General features: G+C 40.1%; 1 protein-coding gene across 1 annotated transcript in view; it reads right to left on the bottom strand.

Moving 5' to 3' along the window:
• Abcb7 (ATP binding cassette subfamily B member 7) overlaps positions 1 to 15,076 on the bottom strand; it is a 149,409-nt gene extending 134,333 nt beyond the window's left edge. Inside the window, exon 1 of the mRNA XM_006991567.4 lies at positions 14,826 to 15,076. Coding sequence (XP_006991629.2) covers positions 14,826 to 15,065 — 240 coding nt within the window. The 5' untranslated portion in view covers positions 15,066 to 15,076. The remainder of the gene's footprint in view (positions 1 to 14,825) is intronic.
• Between the last annotated feature and the right edge of the window lie 10,996 nt (positions 15,077 to 26,072).

Raw genomic sequence — 26,072 nt, 5'->3', positions numbered from 1 at the left:
TAAGCCACCCAATTTATGGTCTTTTGTTACAATGGCCCAAATGACGATGACTATTAGTCTAAGATATTCTTTCTTGTATGTACATTAAATCCCTCTTTGAGCTACTGGAGCCCATGTCTCTGTGTTATAGCCTACATTCCCAATAAGTACAGCTATCACAGAACTAGTAAAAAGAGCTTTTACTTTTGTTGAAATAATCACATTTCAGGTACTTTTAATGTCACTGAGTCATCCCCTACTCTTTCAAGTTCTGTAATTTTAGTGTTTTACTCACACTGCATTTGGGGTCTTCTTAGTCAGTAATCACTGTAATTTCTTAACATGCACTTTCTGTTATTAAAGTTAAATGTGAACTGGGATCTCTGAAAAATAGAGCCAGAATTATTTGTCCAGTGTTGTTGTTATAGTCCTGCCTCAGTTCATGTAAGGCCAGAAGCAAAGTCTTTTAACTTTGATATAGTTGGTTAATTATCTGCAGCCAGTTAGAAGTAGGAAAGTGGGAAGGGGAGACTTAGTACCATATGAAATCAAAGCTCCGTGGGGTAAGGCCAACAAATGAAAACAGTAGGGAATGGTGGTACACACTTTTAATTCCAGCACTTGGGAGACAGAGGCAGGTGGAACTCTATGAGCTCAAGGCCAGTGTGGTCTACAGAGTGAGTTCTAGGACAGGCTCCAAACCTACAGAGAGAAACCCTGTCTCAAAAAAAAAAAAAAAAAAAAAGGAAGGAAGGGAGGGAGGGAGGGAGGGAGGGAGGGAGGGAGGGAGAGAGAGAGAGAGAGAGAGAGAGAGAGAGAGAGAGAGAGAGAGAGAGAGAGAGAAAGAAAGAAAGAAGTATGGAAATCAATCCTAGTTACTTTTCTATTGCCCAGAAAAATACAGTAAAAAAATATCATAAAAGAACCATCTAGCCTATGAAATAAGATTTACTGAAGAAAGTCTCCAAGGACTCAGTAAGAGTGGTAAAAATGGATTAAGAGATGATCCAGAACACACTCCCTGCTCCCCTCCCAGGTTGCACAACAGAAAGTCCACTTGACATTGGTACAGAAGCCCTCCTGAAGCAGAATATCAGCACTATTCCCCCTGTCCCCAGTGACTGGTTTCTGAAACTAAGCTCTGGTCTACTATGCTCAAGAGCTCAATAAAACCCTCTTTACCTTAAGTATGTCACTACTGAGAAGGAAAGTCGATCCATTACCTGGTCCTGAACATTGATTCTATACGAGGTAAGCCACTGCTTGCACTTCTTCCACCTACCATTCAACTCCCAAATTGGTGAGGCCATCATTCACAGGTGGACCACTGCCCCCTCCAGCTTCAGGCTGTGCCTGGGAGATTTTGTTAGGGGTAAGGACTGACTTCACTGGATGGAGCAATAGTTCAGGGGTTAAGATTACATACTGCTTTTCCAGAGGACCTGAGTTCAAATTCCTAGCACCTATATCAGGAGGCTCATAAGTTCCTGTGACTCCAGCTCAAGGGGGATGACTCCTCTGGCTCTGCAGGCACCTGTAGTCACAAGCGCGCGCACACACCCCACCCCACCCTACCCCACACACAGAGTTAATATAAAGGAAACAAATCTTTTTCAAAAAATATGATGACTACATTTGCAACTAGACATAAAAATATTTGAGATGAAATGTTGCCTTAAAAGAAAAGACAACTAATTTGGAAGAGATTGGCAGAATTATAGCTCAGAAACTAAACTGTAGGTAAGCTGGTGTGCCTGAGAAAAACAAAAACCTAAGGAGTGAGACAACCAGAAGGGACCTGGCAGGAGTCAAGAAAAAAAGTCTCAAACACTAACCTTAGCAATCATCTCTTCAAAAGAACCCAGTTTTGAGTAAGTACAACAATTTATTGTGCCCCAGGGCATGGTGAAAACAATAGTATGATCCGCCAGCAATTACTATAGGTAACTGGGCAAGAGACAAAAGGATCCCTGCCCAAACCATTATCATCCCAGGCTGACTACAAGCATACAAAAGACCATGCCTCCTGAGAAGCAAAGTAAGAGGGTTAACAGTGGAGTGCGCAGTAATAAGGCAGAAATAGTACTAAAATAGCTCGCTAGTCTCTAAACAAATAAGCAAATAATAGGCTCCAGGAAGGAGGAGACCAGTACACAGAATTGCTGTTAAATATTATCTAACATGTCTTGCTTCCAAAAAAAAAAAAAGCATGGCACATGATAAGAACCAGTAAAATATGACCTGGAAAAATGCAGTCAAAAATGTCTATGGATGTAAAGAGACATTATAAGATTTGAGAGAAAAAGCCTTCAAACCAGTAGTTATAAATATGCTCAAAGGCGAAAGTTAATTATATTGAAAAAGTAAAGAAAGATATCATGACAGTATCTTGTCAGAGAATATCAATAAATCATTTTTTTGTTTGGTTTGGTTTGGTTAGTAGGTTTTTGGTTTTTCAAGACAGGGTTTCTGTGTGTAGCCCTGACTGTCCTGGAACTTGTTCTGTGGACCAGGCTGGCCTCAAACTCCCACTTCTGTCTCCCAAGTACTAGGATTAAAGGCGTATGCCACCATGTCCGGCTAATAAACTGTTTTTTAAAGGACCAGAAATACTGGAGTTGAAAAGTGTAATAACAAAAGAATTTATTAGTGGAACTAAATGGTATATTTGAAACAGCAGAAGATTTAGCAATTGTAAAGACAGATGAACAGAGATTACACAATCTGAGTAACAGAAAACAAGAGTGATGCAAAACAGATAGAAATCAAGAAAAGTATAGGCTATTATTAAGCATGCCAATATCTATTATACCAGAAAAAGTGTAGAAAGTGGAAGAAAAACCATTTGATGAAAGATGACTGAAAATTTCCAAAGTTCATTAATAACCATGGCAATACATACATTCAAGATGCTTAGAAAGTAGAAAAACCACAAAAAGACCCTCAGACACCTATACTAAAAGCCAAAAACACAAGATGAAATTCTTCAAAGACTTCTTCCTAACACAGGAATACACACCAGCACCCTACCACCCCCCAACCCACCCCCATCCCCACTAACCCCACCCCACCCCACCACACCCAACCCCTGCTCCACTGAGAGATTTCTTAGCAGAAACAAAAAAAAGAGGAAACAGCACACAGTAAGTTAACATATGCAAATATTCTTAAAGAGGGGGAAAAAAGCTACCACATAAAGATACTACTCAAAGCCTGAAGTGAAATAAAGATATTCCCAAAGGAGTAAAAACTGGGAAAACTGGTTAGTAAAAAACCATTCACAAAAGAACAACTGAGGGAAGTCCTCAGAACAGAAAAAAGGTGACCTCAATAATAATTCAGATTTATGCACACATAAAAGACCAGAGCATCAGGAAAGGTAATTATATAATTATAAAGGACAAATGCATAGTTTTTTAGCTTGCATATTTAATTTGATGTAAAAGGCAACTCTAAAATTGCTGGCATATTTATGTACTATATTGTGAAAATTGTCACAAAGGAAATAAGTGAGTGAGAGTACAGCTCCATTGGGATTGGGAAATAACTACAGATAGTAACTCAAATACACAAGAACAAGTGAAGATAGAAACGATAAGTGAGCATTCCCTGGGAATATGCCAGCCTCACAGGCCAGAGAAGCAGGTAAGCTAACTGTATATCTTTGCCTTTTGCTCCTCTCCTCCAAACGCAATCTTTCAGTCTCATCCCCAACTCTGTAGCAGATCACCTGCTGAAGCCTCTTCTCAATCTCTGACCCTTTCCTGGGGATTAAGCAGATCCTAGTAGAACACCCTGCTCTCTCCCTCCTCCTGTGAACCCCCCTCAGCAGTCTCCATATAGCCCATTCCCATTCCTAAGTGTCAGCTCCCAATACCTAGAAACACTTTTTACCCAGAACCCCCAGATCTAGGAGAAATTTCTACCAGGCAACACGCAGCCATGATACTCTTCTAAGAACCAGAAAGGGCAACAGAAACCAATGAAAATACCCACCCAACAAGATCAGATATCAGCACCTAGAATTAAAATCTTCCCAAACCCAGATACCTAGAGGCTATCGTAAAAACAAAATGAATAACAGCCAAGACAACATGTCTCCACTAGAGCCCAGAAACCCTACCCAAGTAGACCTTGAGTATTACAACATAGCAGAAGTTCATGACAATGACCTTAAAATAGCCTTTATGAATATGATGGCAGTCCTTAATGACACAATGAATAAATCCCTTAAATCTATGAAAACACAAACAGTGGGAGGAAATGAATAAAACAGTTCAAGACCTGAAAATGGAACTAAAATCAATAAAGGAAACCCAAACCGAGGAAAATGTAGAAATGAAATATTTTAAAACTTGAACTTCATTTTTTATTTTAAAACAGAAACCTCAGAGACAAGCCTCACCAACAAAATACAAGGGAGAGAAGAGATAATCTCAGCCATTGAAGATATGACAGAAGAAATGGATACATAAATCAAAGAAAATGTTAAATCTAAAAAATTCCTGACACAAGACATCCAGGAAATCTAGAACACTATGAAAAGATGAAATCTAGAAATAATAGGATTAGAAGGAGAAGAAATCCAGGTCAAAGAAACAGAAAATATTTTTAACAATAACATCATAGAAGAAAATTTCTCTATTTTTTTTTAAAGAGCAGTAACACTTGGTTTTAGCTTAGGTCTCTGGGTTATCTATTATCTATCTACTGGTTCTTAGTTCTCGGTAATCCAAGCAGTGTCAGGTATGGTTTCCATCTTGTGGAGCGGGCCTTAAGTCACATCAAACTTTGGTTGTTACTCCCACAAGCTTTGTGACACCATTGCCCTAGCATATTTTGCTGGAAAGATAGCATTGTAGATCAAAGATTTTTGTGGCTGGGTTGGCATTTACATTTCTCTTTTGGTAGCCTGCAGAGTACCTTCCCATACCAAAGATACTAGGACGTAGGGGTAAATGTTCTATGTAGGCACCAGCTCACCCTCTCCGTGTTCAATGAGTGCTGTAGGTTCAAATGGGCCTTGCTGTGGGTTTGTAGAGAGCAATCTATTGTGTTGGCAAGAGCATGGGTTGTTTGGGGATTTTCATGGGACCCCTTTGGCCAACGACTCAACTGAATGTAACCCAGTACCGGTACTGGAATCTTCATTTGGTGACAAGAGATGGCCAGTTGGGACTCTGTCTCCCCCATTATTTGGAGACTTCATTAGGATCACCTTCATATATTTTAAAAAGTTTAAAAACCACTGCACTAGATTTCCACACCACTCCTCAAATGCCCTACAATTCTAGCTGTCTCCCCTCCTCATCCCCACTTCCCCTCACCCTCCACACCTAATTCTCCTGTTCCCCCACCCGTGCCCCCAGTCCACCCATCAAATCTATTCTATTTCCCCCTCCCAGAGAGATCCATGTGTGTCCCCCAGTCCCTTCCTCTATACCTAATTATACTCTACTATACTCATAAATTAGTGCCTTTATTCAGCCATCATCAGAGAAACTTCCTTCTGCAGTGGATGGGAACAAATAGAGAGACCCACAACTAGACATGACTCAGAGAGAGAAAGAGAGACAGAGACAGAGATAGAGATACAGAGACACATTTTGGGATACACAGCTCTAAATGGGATGTCTCCATCATATCCCTCCCTCCACTCAGAGCTCAAGGAACACCACAAAAGAAGAGGCAGAAAGAGTGTAAGAGCCAGAGTGGATGGAGGACACCAGACAACAAGTCCCTCTAAATCGACGGAGCAAAGCTCATATGAACTCACAGAGACTGAAGTAGTAAGCACAGGGCTCACATGGATCTGTACCAGGTCCTGTGTGTACATTTTATAGCTTTCAATATTTTTACGGGACTCCTATGTGTGGAAATGAGTGGGTCTCTGATACTTGTGCCTTCTTGGGCTCTTTTCTTTCTGTTGCTTTGCCTTGTCCAGCTTCTATATGGTGGCTTTTGTTTTATTTTATTTTGTTATGTTTTACTATCTCTTAGAAGCCTAGCTCTTTTCTAATGAGAGACAGAAAGGGAGTGGATTAGAATGGGATGGGAGGTGGAGAGGAACTGCAAGAAGTATAGGGAGGAGAAACTCTAATCAGAATATATAGTATAAGAAAAGAATCTATTTTCAATAAAATGAAAAAATAAATATATTTTTTAAAAACCTGAAAATTTCCCTAACCTAAAGAAGGAGATGCCTATCAATAAACAAGCAGCATAGAGAACATCAAATAGACTGAATCAGAACAGAAAGTCCCCTCAACACACAATAATTAAAACACTAAATGTACAGAACAAAGAAAGAGTATTAGAAGCTACAAAGAGAAAAGACCAAGCAGCATATAAAGGTAGACCTACTAGAATAATATCTGAATGATAAATGGAGACTCTAAAAGCCAAATGGACTTGGAGAGATGTTCCACAGACTCTAAAAGACTACAGATGTTAGCCCAGACTACTAAACCCAGCAAAATGTTCAATCAAAATAGATGGAGAAAATAAAGACATTCCATGACGGAAGCAAATTTAAGCAATATCTATCTGCAAATCCAGCCCTATAGAAGGTCCCAGAAGGAAAACTCCAACCTAAAGAGGTTAACCACACACATCCCCCCCAAAAACACAAGGAATAAATAATTCCAGACCAGCAAATCAAAGAAAGGGAAACACACACACACACACACACACAGAGAGAGAGAGAGAGAGAGAGAGAGAGAGAGAGAACCACCACCACCAAAATAACAGAAATCAACAAGCACTACTCATTAATCTCTCTCAACACCAATAGTCTCAAATCCCTAATAAAATGACAGACTAACAGAATAGATGGGAAAACAGGATCCATCCTTCTACTGCATCCAAGAAACAGACCTTAACATCAAGGATGGACATCACTTCAGGGTAAAAGAATGGAAAAAGATATTCCAAGCAAATGTACCTAAGAAGCAAGCTGGCAAGCAACAACAGAAACAACATAAATCTTACAAACTCATGGTAACTAAACAATTCACTACTGAATTAAAAAAAATGGGTTAAGACAGCAATTAAGAATAAAATTAAAGACTTTCTAGAATTCAATGAAAATGAAAACACAACATACCTGAACTTATGAGACACAATGAAGGCAGTTCTAAGATGCAAGTTCATAGCACTAAGTGCCTACATGAAAAACTTGGAGAGATTTCATACTAACAACTTAATGGCACAACTGAAAGACCTAGAACAAAAAGAAGAAATCACACACAAAAGGAGTAGATAACAAGAAATAAACTATGGGGCTGGAGAGATGGGCAGTGGTTAACAGCACTAGCTGCTCTTCCAGAGGACCTGGGTTCAATTCCTAGCAGTCACATGGCAGCTCATAACTCCAGTTATAGGGGATCTGATACCCTCACAGTGACATGCATGCAAACACCAATGTACATAAAGTAAAAAGTAAGTAAATTATTTTTAAAAAGAAAAAGAAATAATCAAACTCAGGACTGAAATCAAAATATAAACAAACCAAAAAATAAAATAAATAAATAAATAAAACTATACAAAGAATCAATGAAACAAAGAGTTGGTTCTTTGAGAAAATCAGTAAGATTGACAAACCTTTATCCAAACTAACTAAAAGGCAGAGAGAAAAAGATCCAAATTAACAAAATTAGAAATGAAAAGGGGGGACATGACAACAGACACCCAGGAAATCCAAAGAATCACAAGGACATACTTTAAAAACCTCTACTCTACAAAACTGGAAAATCTAAAAGAAATGAATAATTTTCTCCATAAGTACCACCTATGAAAGTAAAATCAAGACCAGATAAGTAATTTAAACAGGCCTATAACCCCTAGGAAAAATAGAAGCAGTAATCTCCAAACCAAAAAGAGTCCAGCATCAACGGTTTTTATTACAGAATTCTATAAGACTTTCAAAGAAGAGTTAATGTCAATACCCCTCAAATTATTCCACAAAATAGGAATAGAAGGAACACTGCCCAGCTACACCACTCTTGGTCGTATACACAAGGATACTTTATCCTACCACAGAGACACTTTCTCAACCATGTTCATTTACTGTTGCTCTATTCGTAACAGCCAGAAACTGGAAACAACTTAAATGTCCCTCAACAGATGAGTGGATTTTAAAAAAGTGGTACACTTACACAATGGGGTATTTTGAAAATGAAATTCACAGACAAATGGATGGAACTAGAAAAAAATCATCCTGAGTAAGGAGGGTCGGACCCAAAAGACACATATGGACTGTATTCACTTATATGAGGATGTTAGCTGTTAAGTCAATGATAACCAAGCTACAATTTGTAGAACTGCAGAGGTTAGGTGTAAAGTAAGGGACTAGGAAAGGACACATAGATCTCACTAGGAAAGGGAAACAGAACAGATATGGATGTGTGGGGGGGGACTAAAGAGGGAGAATCAAATGGAGAGAGGGAGAGAAGGGAGGGAATAAAGGGAAAATAGTTAAAATTAGCAGCCATTTGGAAGGTAGTATGGAAACTTTAATACTATTTATATACATATATGAAGGGAATCTAAATGAAATTACCAAATAATGGTGGAAAGAGTCCAAACTGAGCATCTCCTGTTACCAAATGAAGCTTCCAGTCCCAGAATTAGGTTACATCAAATGGAGTTGTTGGTCAAGGGGGTCTCATGGGAATCCCCAAACAACCCAGGCAATTGCCAAAACTATAGGTTGTTTTCCACAAACTGACATCAAGGCCACACTGCTGAAGATAACATCTACCCAACTCACTGAACATGAAGTCTAGCTGGTGCCCACATAGAACCATCACCCCTGCCTACTAGCATCTTTGTTATAGGAAGGAACTCTGCATGCTAACAAAAGAGAAACATAAACACCAAGATACACACACACACACACACACACACACACAGAGCCAGCAAGATATACTAGTTCAATAGTGGCACAAAGCTTGTGGGAGTAACCAATATCTGATTTCACTTAAGGCCCACTCCATAAGATGGAACTCCTACCCAATACTGCTTGGGTGACCAAGAACCAGAGACTAGATACCCCAGGGACCTAGGGGAAAACCAGGTATTACTTTTCTGCTGAAGGAACATGATTCCTAATGACATTCTGCTATACTCATAGATCAGTGCCTTGCTCAGCCATCATCAGAGAAGCTTCCTCCTGCAGAAGATAGGAACAAATACAGTGAACCACAGCCAGACATTATGCAGAGTGTGAAGAGACATTGAAATACTTAGTCCTAAATGGGATGTCTCCATGAACTCACTCCCCTCAGGGCTCAGGGAACCCTGTGAAAGAGGAGACAGAAAGAGTGTAAGAGTCAGAGAGAATGGAGGACACCAAGAAAACAAGGCCCTCTGAATCAACATGATATGATCTCAGAGACTGAGACAGCATGCACAGGGCCTGCATGGGTCTGCACCAGATGGAGTCCTAGAGCTGAAAGGAGAAATGGACACATGCCCCCATCCCTAGCCCAGAAGCAATCTCCAATTGAAAACCACTGCAAATGACAAACTAATTTTCTCCAAGGGGAAACTAACTACTCTTAAGGGTAGGCTGCATGCCCAGCAGTAGATGACCAACAGAAAATGAACTCAAAGGCATCTTTGGAGGTTTCTTGTCTCATAACATCATGTCAGGACATTCTTCTCTCTTTGTACCCTACAGGTCCTTTGCATATATATTATGACTTTCAGTTTAGTGTTTTTATGGAATTCATGAATATACAAACAAGTGGGTCTCTGTTTCTTGTGCCTTGTGCTCTTTTCCTTTTGTTTGTGTTTTGTCCTATTCCAATGGGTTCATTTTTCTTTTTTCTTATATTTTATTATTTAAAAAAGAAATGATAAGTAAGATTATGTAACAAAAGGTATAGATATATATTGGCCCTCCCTTTTTCTCTCATCTTCCTTCAAGAACATAAAATTATGGACTGAATGGAGCTGTGCTACAGTTTGTAAGAGTGTGTGCTTATCATGTGCAAAGCCCTGATTTGGATACCCAGAACTGAATAACCTAGATGTGGCGGCACATACCTATAATCCCAACACTAGAGAGATACTGGTAGAAGGATCAGAAGTTCAAGGTCATCCTTGAACTGCATAGTTGAGTTTGAGGATAGCCTGGGCTACATGAAACCCCCTTTTACAAAAACCTAAAATACAAAAATTATATAAATTAATAATTATGATAAAATATCATTAAGAATATAACACTTAAAAATGTATAAAATGCAACAGAGAGGGGGTAAAGGAACTCAAAGTATACATGGATGTTTCTGCATCTTACTAAAAAAAACTTATAAAATTCTTAAGAAAAAAAGAACATGTAGATAAATCTTCATGACCTCAGATTAAGTAACAGACTCCTAGACACAATGCCAAAAGTATAATCAAGAAAAACAATATTTAAATTTTATGTCACAGAATCAAAAGATTTTCGGGGAGAGGTTATGCTGGCAATGAACCCCAGGGCCTTGCACATACCACATGTGAAAATGTAAAACTTTCATACTTGGTATAACACTGGCCCACACAATAAGAAAAAAAAAATATTTGTAAATATTCTATCTGGTAAGGGACTTGTATCTAAAATGTGTATTTAAAAACTTACAAATCAATAATAAAATACAAAAACCTCAGCAGGAGGTATAGCTCAAGTTGTGGTTTGAGTGAAAATGGCCCCCATAGGCCCATATGGAGTGGCACTATTAGGAGGTGTGGCCTTCTTGGGGGAATTGTGTCACTGGGGGACAGCTTTGAGGTTTCAGAAAATCAAGCCAGGTCCAGTGTGGCTCTCTTGTCCTGCTGCCTGCAGATCCAGATGTAGAACTCTCAGCTACTTCTCCAGCACCATGTCTGCCTGTGTGCCACTATGCTTCTTGCTATGATGATAATGGACTAAACCCCTGAACTGTAAGCCAGCCCCAATTAAATATTTTCCTTTGTAAGAGTTGCCATGGTCATGGTGTCTCTTCACAGCCATGGAAACCATAACTAGGACAGATGTCGTAGAGTATATTATTATAAGGGAAGCCAAATTTAATCCCTAGCACCAAAACAAAGCCCAATAACTCCCAATAGGCAAAGGACATGAATAAGTATATCTCCAAAGAAGATAGTCAATAAGAAAGTGAAAAGATACTCAATATCCTCATTCATAATGAAAATGCAAACCAAAACTAAGATATAATACCACTTCATGCCCACTGGGACGGCTAGAGCCAAAAATCACTTAACAAATTTAGTGAGAATGGAGAAACGGAACTGGTAATGTGTAAAATGTGCAGACACTCTGAAATTTAGTATGAGGCCTAAAAGTGTGACTGACTCAGTGGTGTTGTGCTTGCCCAGTATGCACAAGGCCCTGGGTTAGATCCATGGCACTGCCAAGGGATGGAAAAAGACTTTAAACTCTCTGTAGTGGCTCAAGCCTGAAATCTCAATACTTAAGAATCTGAGGCAGGAGGATCTGTATTTCAAAGCAAGTCTGAGCTACATAAATAAGATCCTGTCTGCAATAACTAGAAAGAGTCACTTTTGGTGGTGTACACCTTTAATTCCAGTAGTTCCAGGCCAGACTGGTCTATACATCAAGTTCCAGGCCAGGCAGGAATACATAGTGAAACTCTGTCCAAAATGAAAGAGGGGGCTGAAGTGGGGGCAGAGAGAAAGAGAAAGTGTGTCAGAGAGAAACAGAACACACCAATATGCCAATTCCTTAATTGATTAAACATAGATTACCATATGATTTGGAAATTCTATTCTTACTTTAGTATGGAAACATGGAGTTTGTCTACCTAAAAGAAACAAAACTTAAGTCCATACAAAACTTATATATTAATATTTGTAGCATTAGTGAAACCAACCCAAAAAATCTTGGGGCTGTAGAGATAGCTCAGCACATAAAGTGCCTGCCATACAAGCCTTAGGGACCTGAGTTTAATCCCACTTAAAGGTGGAAGGACAGAACCAATTCCACAAAACTGTTCTCTGACCAACACACATACTACAACAACAATAAACAAAAATCTTGTATATCATGCTAGGTGTGGTAGTGTACACTCCTTTAATCCTAGCACCTCCATGACCTCAAGGACAACATGGTCTACATATAAAATTCTAGGCCAGCCAAAGCTAAGTAAGTCCATTTCAAAAAAATCACAAAAACAAAAACCCTTGTATATCCAAACCATTATTTGGTCATAATAAATAATGTAACATTTACATATGCCACAATATGAATAAACCATGAAAAGTCAATGAAACGGTCAAAAGAGATCATACACTGACAGGTGTGGTAGTACATGCCTTATAATTCCAGGAGGTGGAGAGAAAAAAGAATCAGTTCAAAGATAGACTAGGCTACACAGAGAGTTTTCAAGGCCAGCCAGCCTGAGTTACATGAGACAATGTCTCAAGGAAACAAAACCATCAAACAAAGAGACCACATATCATATAATCCCATTCATATTAAATGTCCAGAATAGACAAATATATAAAGAATACACATAAGTTAGTAGTTGCTTAGGGATGGTCAGAAGGGAGAAGGTATAGAAAGAAGACAGTCAAAAGGTAGCAGGTTTCTTTCTAAGGCAAAACTGAAAGTGGCAATGGAGGTACATATCACTGAATATGTAAAATCTACTAGTATGCCCTTTTTAATGGATGAATTACATGGTACATAAATTGTCTCAAAAAGATGTTTAAGAAGCAAATGAACACAGGGTATTGGTGAATGTCAGGATTAATACAAATAAGGATTCTTTATGCTAAAAGGTGGTGACAAAATACATGATGCCTCAATTTCTACTCTTTTAAAAATCAGTGAAATAAACTCCAATTTATACTAAATTTATGGACTGGGGATGTAGCTCAGTGGTATAATGCTTGCCAATCTTGTGAAAGGCCCTGGGTTTGATCCTCAGCACTGCAAAGTGATTTATAAATCTTTTTAGTAGAAATTATGTAGTACAGTGGTAGCTGTATAATGAACCATACAGTTTAAATAGTATATAAAATCCCCTGATTTTAAGAGTAAGTTTTACACTTAAGGTGTTTCCCACCATTAATAGTATTCTATTCATTATTAGTATGTACCTGTACAAATCAACATTTACTATGACCCTAGCACCTACCAGGGTCTTAGTCATAAGTACCTGACACAAAGAAAGCAATAAATAAACAGCCTTGAAGGCTTTCATTCATCAAAATTGGGACTAGTTTCCTTATCTACAAAATTAGAAGGACTAGATATAATATTCTTTAATTGTTCAATAGAATTTTTATTTATCTATGTTGTCAACAGGTATCAGCTACACCTGGCTACTGAATACCTGAAGTGTGGCTAATACAACTGAGAAATTAAAATTTTTTTATCTTAATGGCCACATCAAGCTAGTGGCTATGGTTCTAGAGAATAATGCAGAAAAAAAAAAACACATTTTACAGTCCATCCCAATAATCACACACATGTGGGAATATGTGTATATATACACAAAAGTTCACAAGATAATTCTTACCTTAATATACAAAAAGCACTAGAGTTTCTTTCCTATATTACTTAATATCATTTAAAAACATGCTGATCTAACTACTAACATTTCATAACAAAATAGTAAGACTCCTTTCAGCTCTGAAATATTATGCTGTATACTAATAACAAATGTTTGGGATGATAACTATACCAATTATTCTAATTTGGTCACTTATATACATGTATCAAATATACCACATTCCATAAACATACACAATTATCTGTCAATTTAAAATATTTTTAATTTTAAAAATTGTTCAATCCTTATCACCTTATGCCAGTCACATCTCAGCACTCAGGCTGAAGCAGGAGGATCACAAGTTCAAGGCCAAAGTGGACTACAAAGTAAGACCTTGTCTTAAAAAAACAACAAAAAAAACCACACAATCCTTAAACGCATAACTGTATGCTTCTCTTGGCCTCTATTATATAAATGGTGTTCATGATTGTAATATTAGACATTAGATATTTGTTGACAAAGAATCATAATCTAAGAAACTGCTTTCCAAACAAAAATGACGGTATGTTAAGGTTACAGTAATGAATATGTGGAGGCAATATAAACGTTGTCGGTATATGAGAAATAAAAATATAAACTGAAGTACAAGTACTACAGACGGATTAAAAAAAAAAACTATTCTAGAATGAAATAATGGAAGCCAATATTCCGAAGTACCATAACCACTGCCAGACTCCTAAGGGAAAGTCATAAGGCTTTTCAACATTATCTGTGCACAAAGAACATAATTGAATAGTCATAGCAAAAGATAATTAAGCTTATATCTTAGAGCAGTGTACATTTTGGAGAAAAAGATAAATTGTGTGGGTTTTTTTGCCTATCAGGGAACACGCCTGTCAGCAAGGGAGTTAGCATACCAATTCAGTTTGCTACTTGTTTATAGGTGGCGTACTGTCATCTTGAAGTGCACTCGAAATTGTTATTTCCAATTTAGTACAATCTGAACCACATGCAATTTAGCACCAAATTCCGTGCCTAACTTTTGAAAGTAGCCCCGTCTTTCTTACACTTAAAAAACTACCCGCAAATCCCTACAAGACACTGGGTACCCCAGGTGCCCTGTGCCTGAAACCTCCCAACTCTCTGCTGTTCCCAAATGTTTTCTTCTTCTTCTTTTCCTCGCCTTACTAACCCTACCTTCCTACACTCCTGCTACTCCGCATTCGCCCTGACAATCTTTCTTCTAGGCGCTCTCTCTGACCTCAGGTCACGAGGGCAACCCTTTCCCTATTAGGTTCCCTTGCCCTTCACCTACTCTTCAAGCGCGTGGCAACACACCTGGTATATTCGAGCGCTTCCTGACGCACCGCACTGGTGTGACCGCCACCGCGGGCCTGAGCCGCAGAGAAAGACTAGAGGCCGGGTCAGAAGCGCCGAATGTCTGTGCTTTTCGAAAGCAGCCGCGGCGGCCGCCCAGCGCCAAGAATGTATCGCGAGCAGCGCCATCTTGAGCGAGGAAAGAGGAACCGGGAGCGGAGGATTGTGGGACACTGGCGGATTGAACTCGGCGGCTTTCATTGCCTCTCCCCTCCCCCCAGCTCGTGTCTGACACCGGAAATAGCTTGTGTCTGAAGATACCTATGCTTAGGTATAGGTGTTTTTCTTTCTCCCCTAGGGCTGGGCTTTGTTTTTCTTTTTTCTTTTTTGTTTTGTTTTTTACATAGCCCAGAACATCGGAATACCATTGTCTCTCTTTTCTTTGTGTTGCCAGATAAAATACAGGATTGCCCACTTAAATGTTATTTCAGATAAATAACAAATTATTTATTGATATAATTATGTCCCAGGTATTGTTTTGGTAAATGTGACAACCCTGTCTTGTTTGTCACTCTATTCATTTCTTGTCTCCAACTCAGTGCCATGATCCACTCCCTGCATACCTCTCATTTTCTGTGTGCATTGACGTTTAGGATAAAGTAAGAGACATAAGCTTTCTCCTGGAGGAGGCAACATCAGTGAGAGTCACCACCTTTCTTGTAAATGCTTTTTTTTTCTTCTAATATGCCTTTGGTCTTTTGTTGTTGGGACAATTGAGTACTCACAGTACACACATTTTTTTTATTCCACTAATTTATCACCTTCCCTTTGGTTTCTTCAGAGTTCCTAATGAAAAACTGCTAGATTAGCTGATGGATGGTAAGTGAACATGTTATATAGTAAAGTGCATATTTAAAGACACGTTTGTATTATTTTGTCAGCACTATAATCAAACCAAATACCATGGAAATATGTTTACAGGCTTCTGGGGAACAATTTCCAAATATAAATGTTACTTGAAAACCTGGAGTCAAGTAGGCAATTAGAATTTCATTAATGCATTCTCAAAACTCCTCTCTCTCTCTCTCTCTCTCTCTCTCTCTCTCTCTCTCTCTCTCTCTCTCTCTCTCTCTGTGTGTGTGTGTGTGTGTGTGTGTGTGTGTGTGTGTGTGTGTGTGTGTGTGTGTATCTGGCACAGGGTCTCATTGTGAAGCTCTAGATACCCTGGAACTTGCTATGTAGACCAGGCTGGCCTCAATGTCTGCCTGTCATTGCCTTTAATTGGAATTAAAGGCATGCACAACCTCACCAAGCTCATTTTCAAACCTTTTACACAAGACAGGCAAGTAATTGTGAATTAATTCTGCAGGAGCACTATAAACTAGTGAGAGATGCCATGAAGAAAGACAAAAGAGATGTATGGCTCAGGCAGATAGATTTACTTTGTTCTGAAATCCATATCACACACCAGGTTTCGGGGAGAAGAAAATAAGTAGAATTTCAAATCGAAGAGGTTAACCCCATGTAAAGAAGATGGCAGTATTAAAAGCAAGAAAGCATAAGAAAACTTTCAGGCCCAGAAAGCGTATTACAAAATAGTAGGAGATGAAACACAGTGAACAGAAAGGCTTGATGGCAAAAGGCCTTCCATTTCATTTTAAGAAATTAGTGCTGTATACTGCAGTTATTGAATGGCTTAATCAGGAGAGTAAAATGATCAGACTTGTATCTCCATTAAACTACTCTGGCTTAAGTGGAAATGCTGAATTAGAAAAAGGTTCAGATTGAAGTCCTAGAGTTAATGCAACAGTTTAATCACAAAATCCTAGACTTAGCAGGCCAAGTGGCAATAGATCAATTCGATACATAGTAAGAAGGTGGGATGGACAAGGCTTGATGACTAGTTGGATGTTTGTAAATTACTGCCTTGTTGATGATAATGACCTCCTTTATTAATGACTGTGATATCATTAATAAGTATAATATCAGCATTTTTTTCTGTATTATCAGCAGTTTATATCAGAGACATCCTAGAGTTTACCAATGAATTCTGTAAGGACTGAATATTGCTATTAACTCTTTCTAGCCAAATAAAGCATTGTTGAGTGATGTTCTTACTTTTTGTAAGATATCAGAACCTATATAATAAATATTTTGTGAGGGTTCTCAGACAGGATATGATGAAATAATATGTTACATTTTTATGTTTGTCTAAACACATAATCCATTGCTGGATCTTAAGCAATTCTGGAATTTTTTTTTTTTCGTTTTTCGAGACAGGGTTTCTCTGTGCAGCTTTGCGCCTTTTCTGGAACTCACTTGGTAGCCCAGGCTGGCCTCAAACTCACAAAGATCCACCTACCTCTGCCTCCCAAGTACTGGGATTAAAGGCGTGCTCCACCACCGCCCAGCTTAAATTTTTATTTGTTTCTTTTTGTTTTGAGACAGGGTTTTTCTGTGTATTCCTGGCTGTCCTGTAACTCGATCTGTAGACCAGGCTGGCCTCGAACTCAGAGATCCACCTGCCTCTGCCTCCTGAGTGCTGGGATTAAAGGCGTGTGCCACCACCGCCCACAATTCTGGAAATTTAGTAAGAGTTTTCTATGGTTGTCCTTATAAATTCCTAGTAGATAAAGAAGAATATGGAGACAAAATCAAAACTGAATCCATGATAATCTGGCTGTCAATCAACTACTCTGTTCACTAGAAGGTTTTGCCTACTTCTTTTTAAAATTATTTATTGGATTTATTTATTTTATGTGTGAGTGTTTGGTCTGCATGTATGTATTTGCACCACATGTGTTTGGTGCCTTCGGAGGTCAGAAGAAGGGGTTAGATCCCCTGAAAGTGGAGCTGTAAATGGCTGTGAATCACCATTTCCATGCATGGGAATTGAACCCAAATCCTTTGCAAGAGCAACAAGTACTCCTAACTGCTGAAATAATTCTCCACCCTTCCCCACTTTTTAAACATAAAACTAAATAAATTTTCAAAAACCATGTGGAATCCTATTTTTTAATCAGGAATGATTTCAGATTTCTGAAATACATACAGCTGATACTATAGATAATTTCTCAAGATCTCGAGTTTTACTACAAATACCTACAAGTACTATTGATATGAAATTACAATCTTGAGGTCTTTAAAGATTTGAAATTATATTTATAACTTTTTTCTTCTGAATAAAATGAAAAAAAAAACTACAGGAATTGGTTTGAAAACTCTCATTATTTTTTCTTCCTTTTTTATTGAGAATTTCATAAATACATACATGTAATATGTTTTGCTCGAATCTATCCCCCTATTCCCTCCCCTGCAAATCCTCCCCTATCTCCATCATCACTTCTCTCTGCCAACTTCATGTGCTTGTTTTTTAAAACCATTGAGTCCACTTAATGCTGTCTATATGTACAAAGGCTTAGGACCATATACTGGAGCATGGGTAGCTTCTCAGGGACTGCATACCTGAAGAAAACTGGCCCTCCCTGCCCAAACAGTTAACAGTTTCCAATTGTTCTTTTATTAGGAGTGGGATTTTTTTTTTTTTTTTGGTTTTTTCGAGACAGGGTTTCTCTGTGTAGCTTTGCACCTTTCCTGGAGCTCACTTGGTAGCCCAGGCTGGCCTCGAACTCACAGCAATCCGCCTGGCTCTGCCTCCCGAGTGCTGGGATTAAAGGCATGCGCCACCACGCCCGGCTAGGAGTGGGATTTTATAGCCCCTTTTTCTCTCCAAGCTGGAATTTTGTCTGACTTGATCTTGCACAGGACTTGGGCATGTTGTCCCAACCACTGTGATTTTATATGTTGTGTCCAGAAGACACTGTTTCACTGTAGTTATCCCTCACCTTTGACTCCTATGTTCTTTCCTCTTTCACAATGATCCCTGAGCCCATGGAGGAAGGCATGTGTTACAGATTATCCCATATAGGGCTGGTTACTCCACAATCTATCTATCTCTCTATCTCTATCTCCCCTCCCCCTCCCCTCCCCCTCCCCTCCCCCTCCCCTCCCCCTCTCCCCTCCCCCTCTCCTCTCTTCTCTCTCCTTCTCCCTCTCCTCTGACACAAGGTTTCTCTGTGTTACAGCTCTGGCTGTCCTGGAACTCACTTTGTAGACCAGGCTAGCCTCAGAGATTTGCCTGCCCCTGCCTCCTGAGTGCTGGGGTTAAAGGCTTGCGCCACCACCACCCTGCGATCTCTTATTTTCTGCATGTTGACCAGTTGTGTGTCTCTGTTTTAATCTCTATCTACTGCAAAAAGTAGATAGATGATAAGATTCTCTGGTGGGGGCTGAAAGATGCAATGATCTATCCATATAATGATAATTCATTTAAGAATCAGTCTAGTATGTGTCTGTGTCTGTGTTTGGGTATGTACACATGAGTTCTACTGCCTGAGGGAGCCAGAAGAGGGTATTAGATCCTGGAGCTGGAGTTACAGGTAGTTGTTATCCACCTGACATGGTTGCTGGGAATTAAACCTGGGTTCTCTGAGAGAGCAATAAACACTCTTAACTACTGAGCCATCTCTCCAGCCCCGGTTTTGAGGTATTTAAATGGAGTGAATGTATTTTACAGTGGTCTTCATTTTAAGCAAAGTTCTGTGATTTAAAAAATGTAAATAACCTTGGAATATTCTAATGAGCTAGAGGTGCAAACATTTATTGACCAAATAAACCAAACATAATTTCCATAGTACCTAAGAATATAGCATAAAATAAAAGTTGTACATTAATGGAGAAAGAGCATTGCAACAGACAGGCCAACTTGGCCTGCAGCATCTTGACACATTTATCTAAAAGAGACTGAAGTAGATACAATAAAAACTACTATAAATTGCTACTACAGTCACAGATCACATGATAATACTTTATGCATAATTACACCTAATTGTGGATAGCATTTTGCAACTTATAAAGTGCCTTTTTTGTACCTTATTTAATTTTCACATCAACCCTGGAAAGTGGGTCTTATTTATTAACAGTTTTATCCCTTATTCATGAGGAAACAGGTTGAGACTTGACAGAGGCTGGAGAGCTAATAGGATTGGAGACTACACTGAGATTTAATGACTCCGTGTATGGTGCTCTTTTCATTTATTACTCCTAAATTTAAAGAAAACACTGTGTATTTTGAGAAGACCACCACGATCTTTTTGTTACTTGAAAATGCCAGAAGTTATTCTCACTTCAGGGCTTTTGTACTTGCTTTCCTCTCTGCCTGGAACATCTCTCCTGCGGATTTGTTAATGACTTTTTCTTGCCCTTCAGGTCCCAGCTCAAATGTCATCTGCTTAAAAAAGCTTCCTAAGAGCACCTTATCTACCCCCCACCACCATTGCCTCTCCACATTGCTCTGTTTCCATTAAAATCTTCCTACTCAAGCTGGGCTTGGTGGCACAGGCCTGCAATCCCAAATACTCACTAGGCTACTGCAGTAGGATTGAAAGTTTAGGGCCTGCTGGGGAATTCTTTATAATATTTTTATTAATTCTATGAGAATTTCATACAATGTATTGTGTTCGTTTACTCCCACTTCTGTACCTATGCAACTTCATGTTCTTGTTTTTTTAATTGAAAATAGATTCTTCTCTCATACAATACCTGTGAACCACAGTTTTCCCCTCCCTCCACTCCTCCCAGCTTCCCATCACCTATCCTCTCCCCCAGATCCACTCCCTATCCATTTCCCTTCAAAAAGGAGGAGGCCTCCAAGAGACAACAATCAAATACAATCAAATAAGATACAATAAGACAAGGCAAAAGCCTTCATATTGAGGCTGGACAGGGCAACCCAATAGGATGAAGAGTTCCAAGAGCAGGCAAAAGAGTCGGAGACATACCCACTTCCACTGTTATGAATCCGCACCCCTCCCTCAAAAGAAACACCAAGCATACAGCCATAACATATACACAGAGGACCTGGAACAGGCCCTGTGCTTGCTGCTTCAGTCTCTGTGAGCTCATGAGCCCTGATAAGTTGATTTGGTGAGCCATGTTCTCCTGGTGTCCTCCATTCCCTCTGATTCCTACAATCTTTGCTCCTCCTCTTCCACTGGGTTCCTGGAGCTCCAAGGATAGGGACCACAAGGAAACCTCCAATTTAGACTCTCTCTATATATAATGTTTGGTTGTGGGTCTCTGCACCTGCTCCCATTTGCTGACAACAACTGGACAAGGCACCTAACTATGAGTATAACTAAAAATAATTTGGAGTCATTTCATTGATTTCTTTGCCAGTCATATTTGGTTCTACCCTGGGTCTCTGGGCTATCCAGTCTCCTGTTCCTGGCTGTCCAGGCAGTGTATGGTGGGGGGATCACTCTCGTGGCATGGGCCTCAAGTTAAACCAGACATTGGTTGACCACTCCCACATGTTCTATACCAGGATTGCCCCCACACATCTTATAGGCAGGACAGATTGTAGGTGGAGGATTTTGTGGTTAGGTTGGTGTCCAGGTTTCTCTTTCGGTAGCCTGCAGCGTACTTTCTCACACCAAAGAGACTAGGTTGTAGGGATGAAGGCTCCATGTAGGCACCAGCTCTATGTTCATTGAGCTGTGTGAATGCTGTCCTCGGCAATGGAGCCTGCTGTCAGTTTTCAGAGAATGACCCTAGCATCAACCTGGGTTTGGGATCTCCACAGGACCCCCTCAGCCAAGAACTCAACCAAATGCAAACCTGGCCTATCACTAGAAGCCTTGCCTGGCTACAAAAGATGGCCAGTTGAGACTCCATATCCTCCTTTACTAGGAGTTTTCACTAGGGTCACCCTCATAGATTCCAGGAAGTTTGAACTGCACCAGTGTAAGCTTTTTTTCTGTGTCACCAGCATCCTGTTGGACAGAAGGTTCCCAGCCACAACCAAGAGGGATACATGTCTCCAGAACAACGGATGGCAGACTATCCCACAGCGGCTGTCTACCTCAGAAGACTCCCCTTCTCCATTCCCCCAAGAGCCAACTGATGTCCAATAGTCAGCTGGAAGCAGCTTTTGAGAGAAACAACGCCCCTATTCCCATCTACCTGCTTTTTTTTTTTATACTAAGCAAAAGTCTGGGATGTAAGGATTATGTCCTTAATTACATCACCAGCCTGCAACCGTGTCCCAGCCTAAAAAGCGGGTATGCCCTCTCTGTGTTCTCTCTTTCTGTATTGCCTCTCCTTCTGTATTCTCCCCCCTCCACGTGATCTCTCTGTCTCTGTCTCTGTCTCTGTCTCTCCCCCTCCCCCTCTCTCCCAATAAAGCTCTAGAAAGGTAAGCATGCCTCGTGACTCTCCTCCAGCACTCTCCTCCATTGGCATGGCCACCGCGGGTGGCGGCCAGCCACAAGCACCACCTCTTAACCAACAACTAGGTTTCCACACTGCCCCCAAATGCCTCCAAATTCCATCTGTCCTCCCCACACTCTCTCCATCTGAAAGGACCAAACAGAAGCCATAACAGGCTGCTCAGTCTTCTCTCAGAGATCAGGGCTCAATTTCAGTTTCCTGAGACTTGAGCAAGCAGTTTCTGGGAGGGCCATGAACAAAAGACATAGTCCTTGCAGTAGCTCCCTTTCTTCACGTACTCTGACTGCTCAAGGTTCAGCCAGTTGTTTACTGTCTGGGACCCTTCACCAACTTAGAGCTGTGTGCATGGGTTGTGCATGGGTCAATGTGAACGTGTGAGGCCAGCCAGCCTCCATTGCAGCTCAAGGACAAAGCCTGGGCCACTGAGTCAGCCCCCACAGTCAGTACATGCAAGGCCAGCCAGCCCCCATGGCAGCTCAAGGACAAAGTCTGGGACTTGTCCAGGCCTGCCCAAAAATGATAGCTGTAACCCCCAACCAGTAAATTCAAAGGTTACACAACCTCACCCTATCATTTGATGCAAAGGCTTGCACCACCATGCTTGCAATTTTTTCCCTTTAAAAAGCCCTCACCCTGAGAGCTCAGGGCCATCCTCCTCCACCCACTAAGTCGAGTGTTGGACACAGACCAAGCCCAGGCTTGCTTGTTATTAATAGACCCCTGTATATTTTGCATCGGATATCGGCTCTGTGGTGGTTTTGCTGGGGGTGGGGGTATCTCACAACATGGCCCCAACACCTCCATCCCTTCCCCCCACACACCTGATCCCTCCCTCTCCCACCCCCACCCACCCCCAGTCCACGCACAAAATTTATTCTATTTGGCTTCCCAAGGAGATTCCTGTGTCCTCCTAGAGCCCTCCTCCTTACCTAACTGTTGTGGGATAGTCCTTTATGTCACTGTGAGACTCGGCAGTGGTGGCACACGCCTTTAATCCCAGCACTTGGGAGGCAGAGGTAGGTGGATCTCTGTGAGTTTGAGGCCAACCTGGTCTACAGAATGAGTTCCAGGACAGGCTCCAAAGATACACAGAGAAACCCTGTGTTGAAAAAAAAGAAACAACAAAAAGATATGTCACTGTAATGGGTTTAATAAAAAGCTAAACAGCCAATAGCTAGGCAGGAGATATAGCAGAGACTTCTGGACAGAGAGAGCTCTGGGAAGAAGAAAGGCAGGGTTGCCAGGAGACATAGAGGGATCAAGATATTCTGGAGGACAAGTAAAGGCACAAGCCACATGGCAACATGTAAATTAATGGTTATGGGTTAATTTAAGTTGTAAGAGCTAGTTAGTAACAAGTCTAAGCTGTCAGCCAAGCTTTCATAATTAATAAGAAGTATCCATGTGGTTATTTGGGAGCTAACCTGCAGGAAAGAAAAATCTGCTTACACGTAACCTATTTGGGTCTGTGGATTTGTAACTTATTATCATTTACTTAGCAGATAATATCCATTTATAAGTGAATGCATATGTCTTAGGGGTTCTATTGCTGTGAAGAGACACCATAATCATGGCAACTCTTATAAAGGAAAACATGTAATTGAGGTAGCAGCTTATGGTTTCAGAGGTTCTGTCCATTATCATCATGGTGGGACATGGCAAAGTACAAAGTAGACATAATGCTGCAGAGGAGCTGAGAGTTCTACATCTTGCAGGCAACAAGAAGTAGACTGAGACACTGGTATCTTGAGTATATAGGAGACCTCAAATCCCGCTTCCACAGTGACATACTTCCTCCAAGAAGACCACACCTACTCCAACAAGGCCATGCCTCCTAATAGTGCCACTCTCTTTGGAGGCCATTCTCTTTCACACCACCACAACATACCATATTTCTCTTTCTGGGTCTGGGTTACCTAACTCAGGATGATTTTTTCTAGTTGCATCCATTTGCCTGCAAATTCAAGATGTCGTTTTTTAAATAGCTGAGTGATACTCCATTGTGTAAATGTGACATATTTTCTTTATCCATTCTTCAGCTGAGGAACATTTAGGTTATTTCCAGTTTCTGGCTATTATGAATAAAGCCACTATGAACATAGTTGAGCATGTGTCCTTGTGGCATGATTGAGTATTCCTTGGGTATATACCCGAGAGTGGTATCATTGGGTCATGAGGTAGATCTATTCCCAATTTTCTGAGAAACTATCATATTGATTTCCAAAGTGACTGTACAAATTTTCACTGCCACCAGCAATAGAGGAGTGTTTTCCTTGCTCCACATCTCCGCCAACCTGACCTGTCACTTGAATTTTTGATCTTAGCTATTCTGACAGGTATAAGATGGAATCTCAAAGTAGTTTTGATTTGCATTTCCCTGATGGCTAAGGATGTTGAGCATTTCTTTAAGTGTTTTTCGGCCATTTGAGATTCCTCTGTTGAAAATTCTTTGTTCAGATCTATAACTCATTTTTAAATTAGTTTATTTGGTTTGTTGATATCTAGTTTCCTCAGTTATTTATATATTTTGGATATTAGCAATCTGTTGGATGTGGAGTTGGCAAAAATCTTTTCCCATTCTGTAGGCTACCACTTTGTCTGATTGATGCTGTCCTTTGCCTTACAGAAGCTTTTCAGTTTCATGAGGTCCCATTTATTAATTGTTGATCTTAGTACCTTTTCTATCTGTGTTTTGTCCCGAAAGTCTTCTCCAGTGCCAATGTGTTCAAGGCTGTTCCCTACTTTCTCTTCTGTCAGGTTCAGTGTATCTGGTTTCATGTTGATGTCTTTGACCCACTTGGACTTGAGTTTTGTGCAGGGTGACAAATATGCATCTATTTGCATTCTTCTACATGCAAACATCCAGTTTGACCAGTATCATTTGTTGAAGATGCTTTCTTTTTTCCTGTGTGTATTCCTAGCTTCTTTATCAAAAATCAAGTGTCCATAACTGTGTGAATTTATGCCTTGGTCTTCAATCATACTACATTGTTCAAGGTGTCTGTTTTTATGCCAGTATCATGCAGTTTTTATTGCTATAGTTCTGTAGTAAAACTTGAAATCAGGATGGTGTTACCTCGGGAAGTTCTTTTATTGTACTGGATTGTTTTAACTATCCTGGGGTTTTTGTTTTTCCATATGAAGTTTAGAATTGTTCTTTCAGGGTCTATAAAAAATTGTTTTGGACAGCCAAACATTAAGTGGAGCTCGGGGAGTCTTTTAGAGGAGGAGGAGGGATTGGAGGAATCAGAGGGGTTAGGGACACCATGAGAACATGGCCCATAGAATCAACTGGCTCATGGGCACTTGCAGAGATCAGGGAGCCTGTAGGGGTCTGACCTAGGTCCTCTGCATATATGTTATGGCTGAGTAGCTTAGTGTTCTTATGGAATTCCTAACAGTGGAAGTGGGGGTATCTCTGGCTCTTTTGACTGCTTGTAGAACCCCTTTCCTCTTATTGGGTTGCCTTGTCCAGCCTTGATGTGATGATATGTGCCTGGTCTTATTATGGCTTGTTATACCATGTTTGCTTGATGTCCCTGGGATGCCTGATCTTTTATAAGTGGTGGGGGTGGATCTGGGGAGGGGGAGGCAGGAGAAACTGAGGTCAGAATGTAATGTATGAAAGAAGAGTAAAAAAAAAAGAAAAAAGAATTGAGTTGGTATTTTGATGGGGATTGCATTTAGTCTGTAGATTGCTTTTGGTAGGATGGCCATTATTACTGTGTTAATCCCACCAATCCATGAGCATGGGAGATCTTTCCATCTTTAGATATCCTCTTCAATTTCTTTCTTCAAAGATTTGAACTTGTTATCATGCAAGTCTTTAACTTGCTTGGTTAGAGTTACCCCATGATATTTTATACTATTTGAAGCTATCATGAAGGATGTTTTTAAAATAGTTACATGAACTTTATTCTTAGGTCCATTTGCTTGGAAAATCTTTTTCCAACTCTTAACCCTGAGGTAATGTCTATC

Source organism: Peromyscus maniculatus, chromosome X, assembly GCF_049852395.1.
Source record: "Peromyscus maniculatus bairdii isolate BWxNUB_F1_BW_parent chromosome X, HU_Pman_BW_mat_3.1, whole genome shotgun sequence".
NCBI lineage: Eukaryota > Metazoa > Chordata > Mammalia > Rodentia > Cricetidae > Peromyscus > Peromyscus maniculatus.
This window is presented reverse-complemented; position numbering and strand designations above follow the sequence as displayed.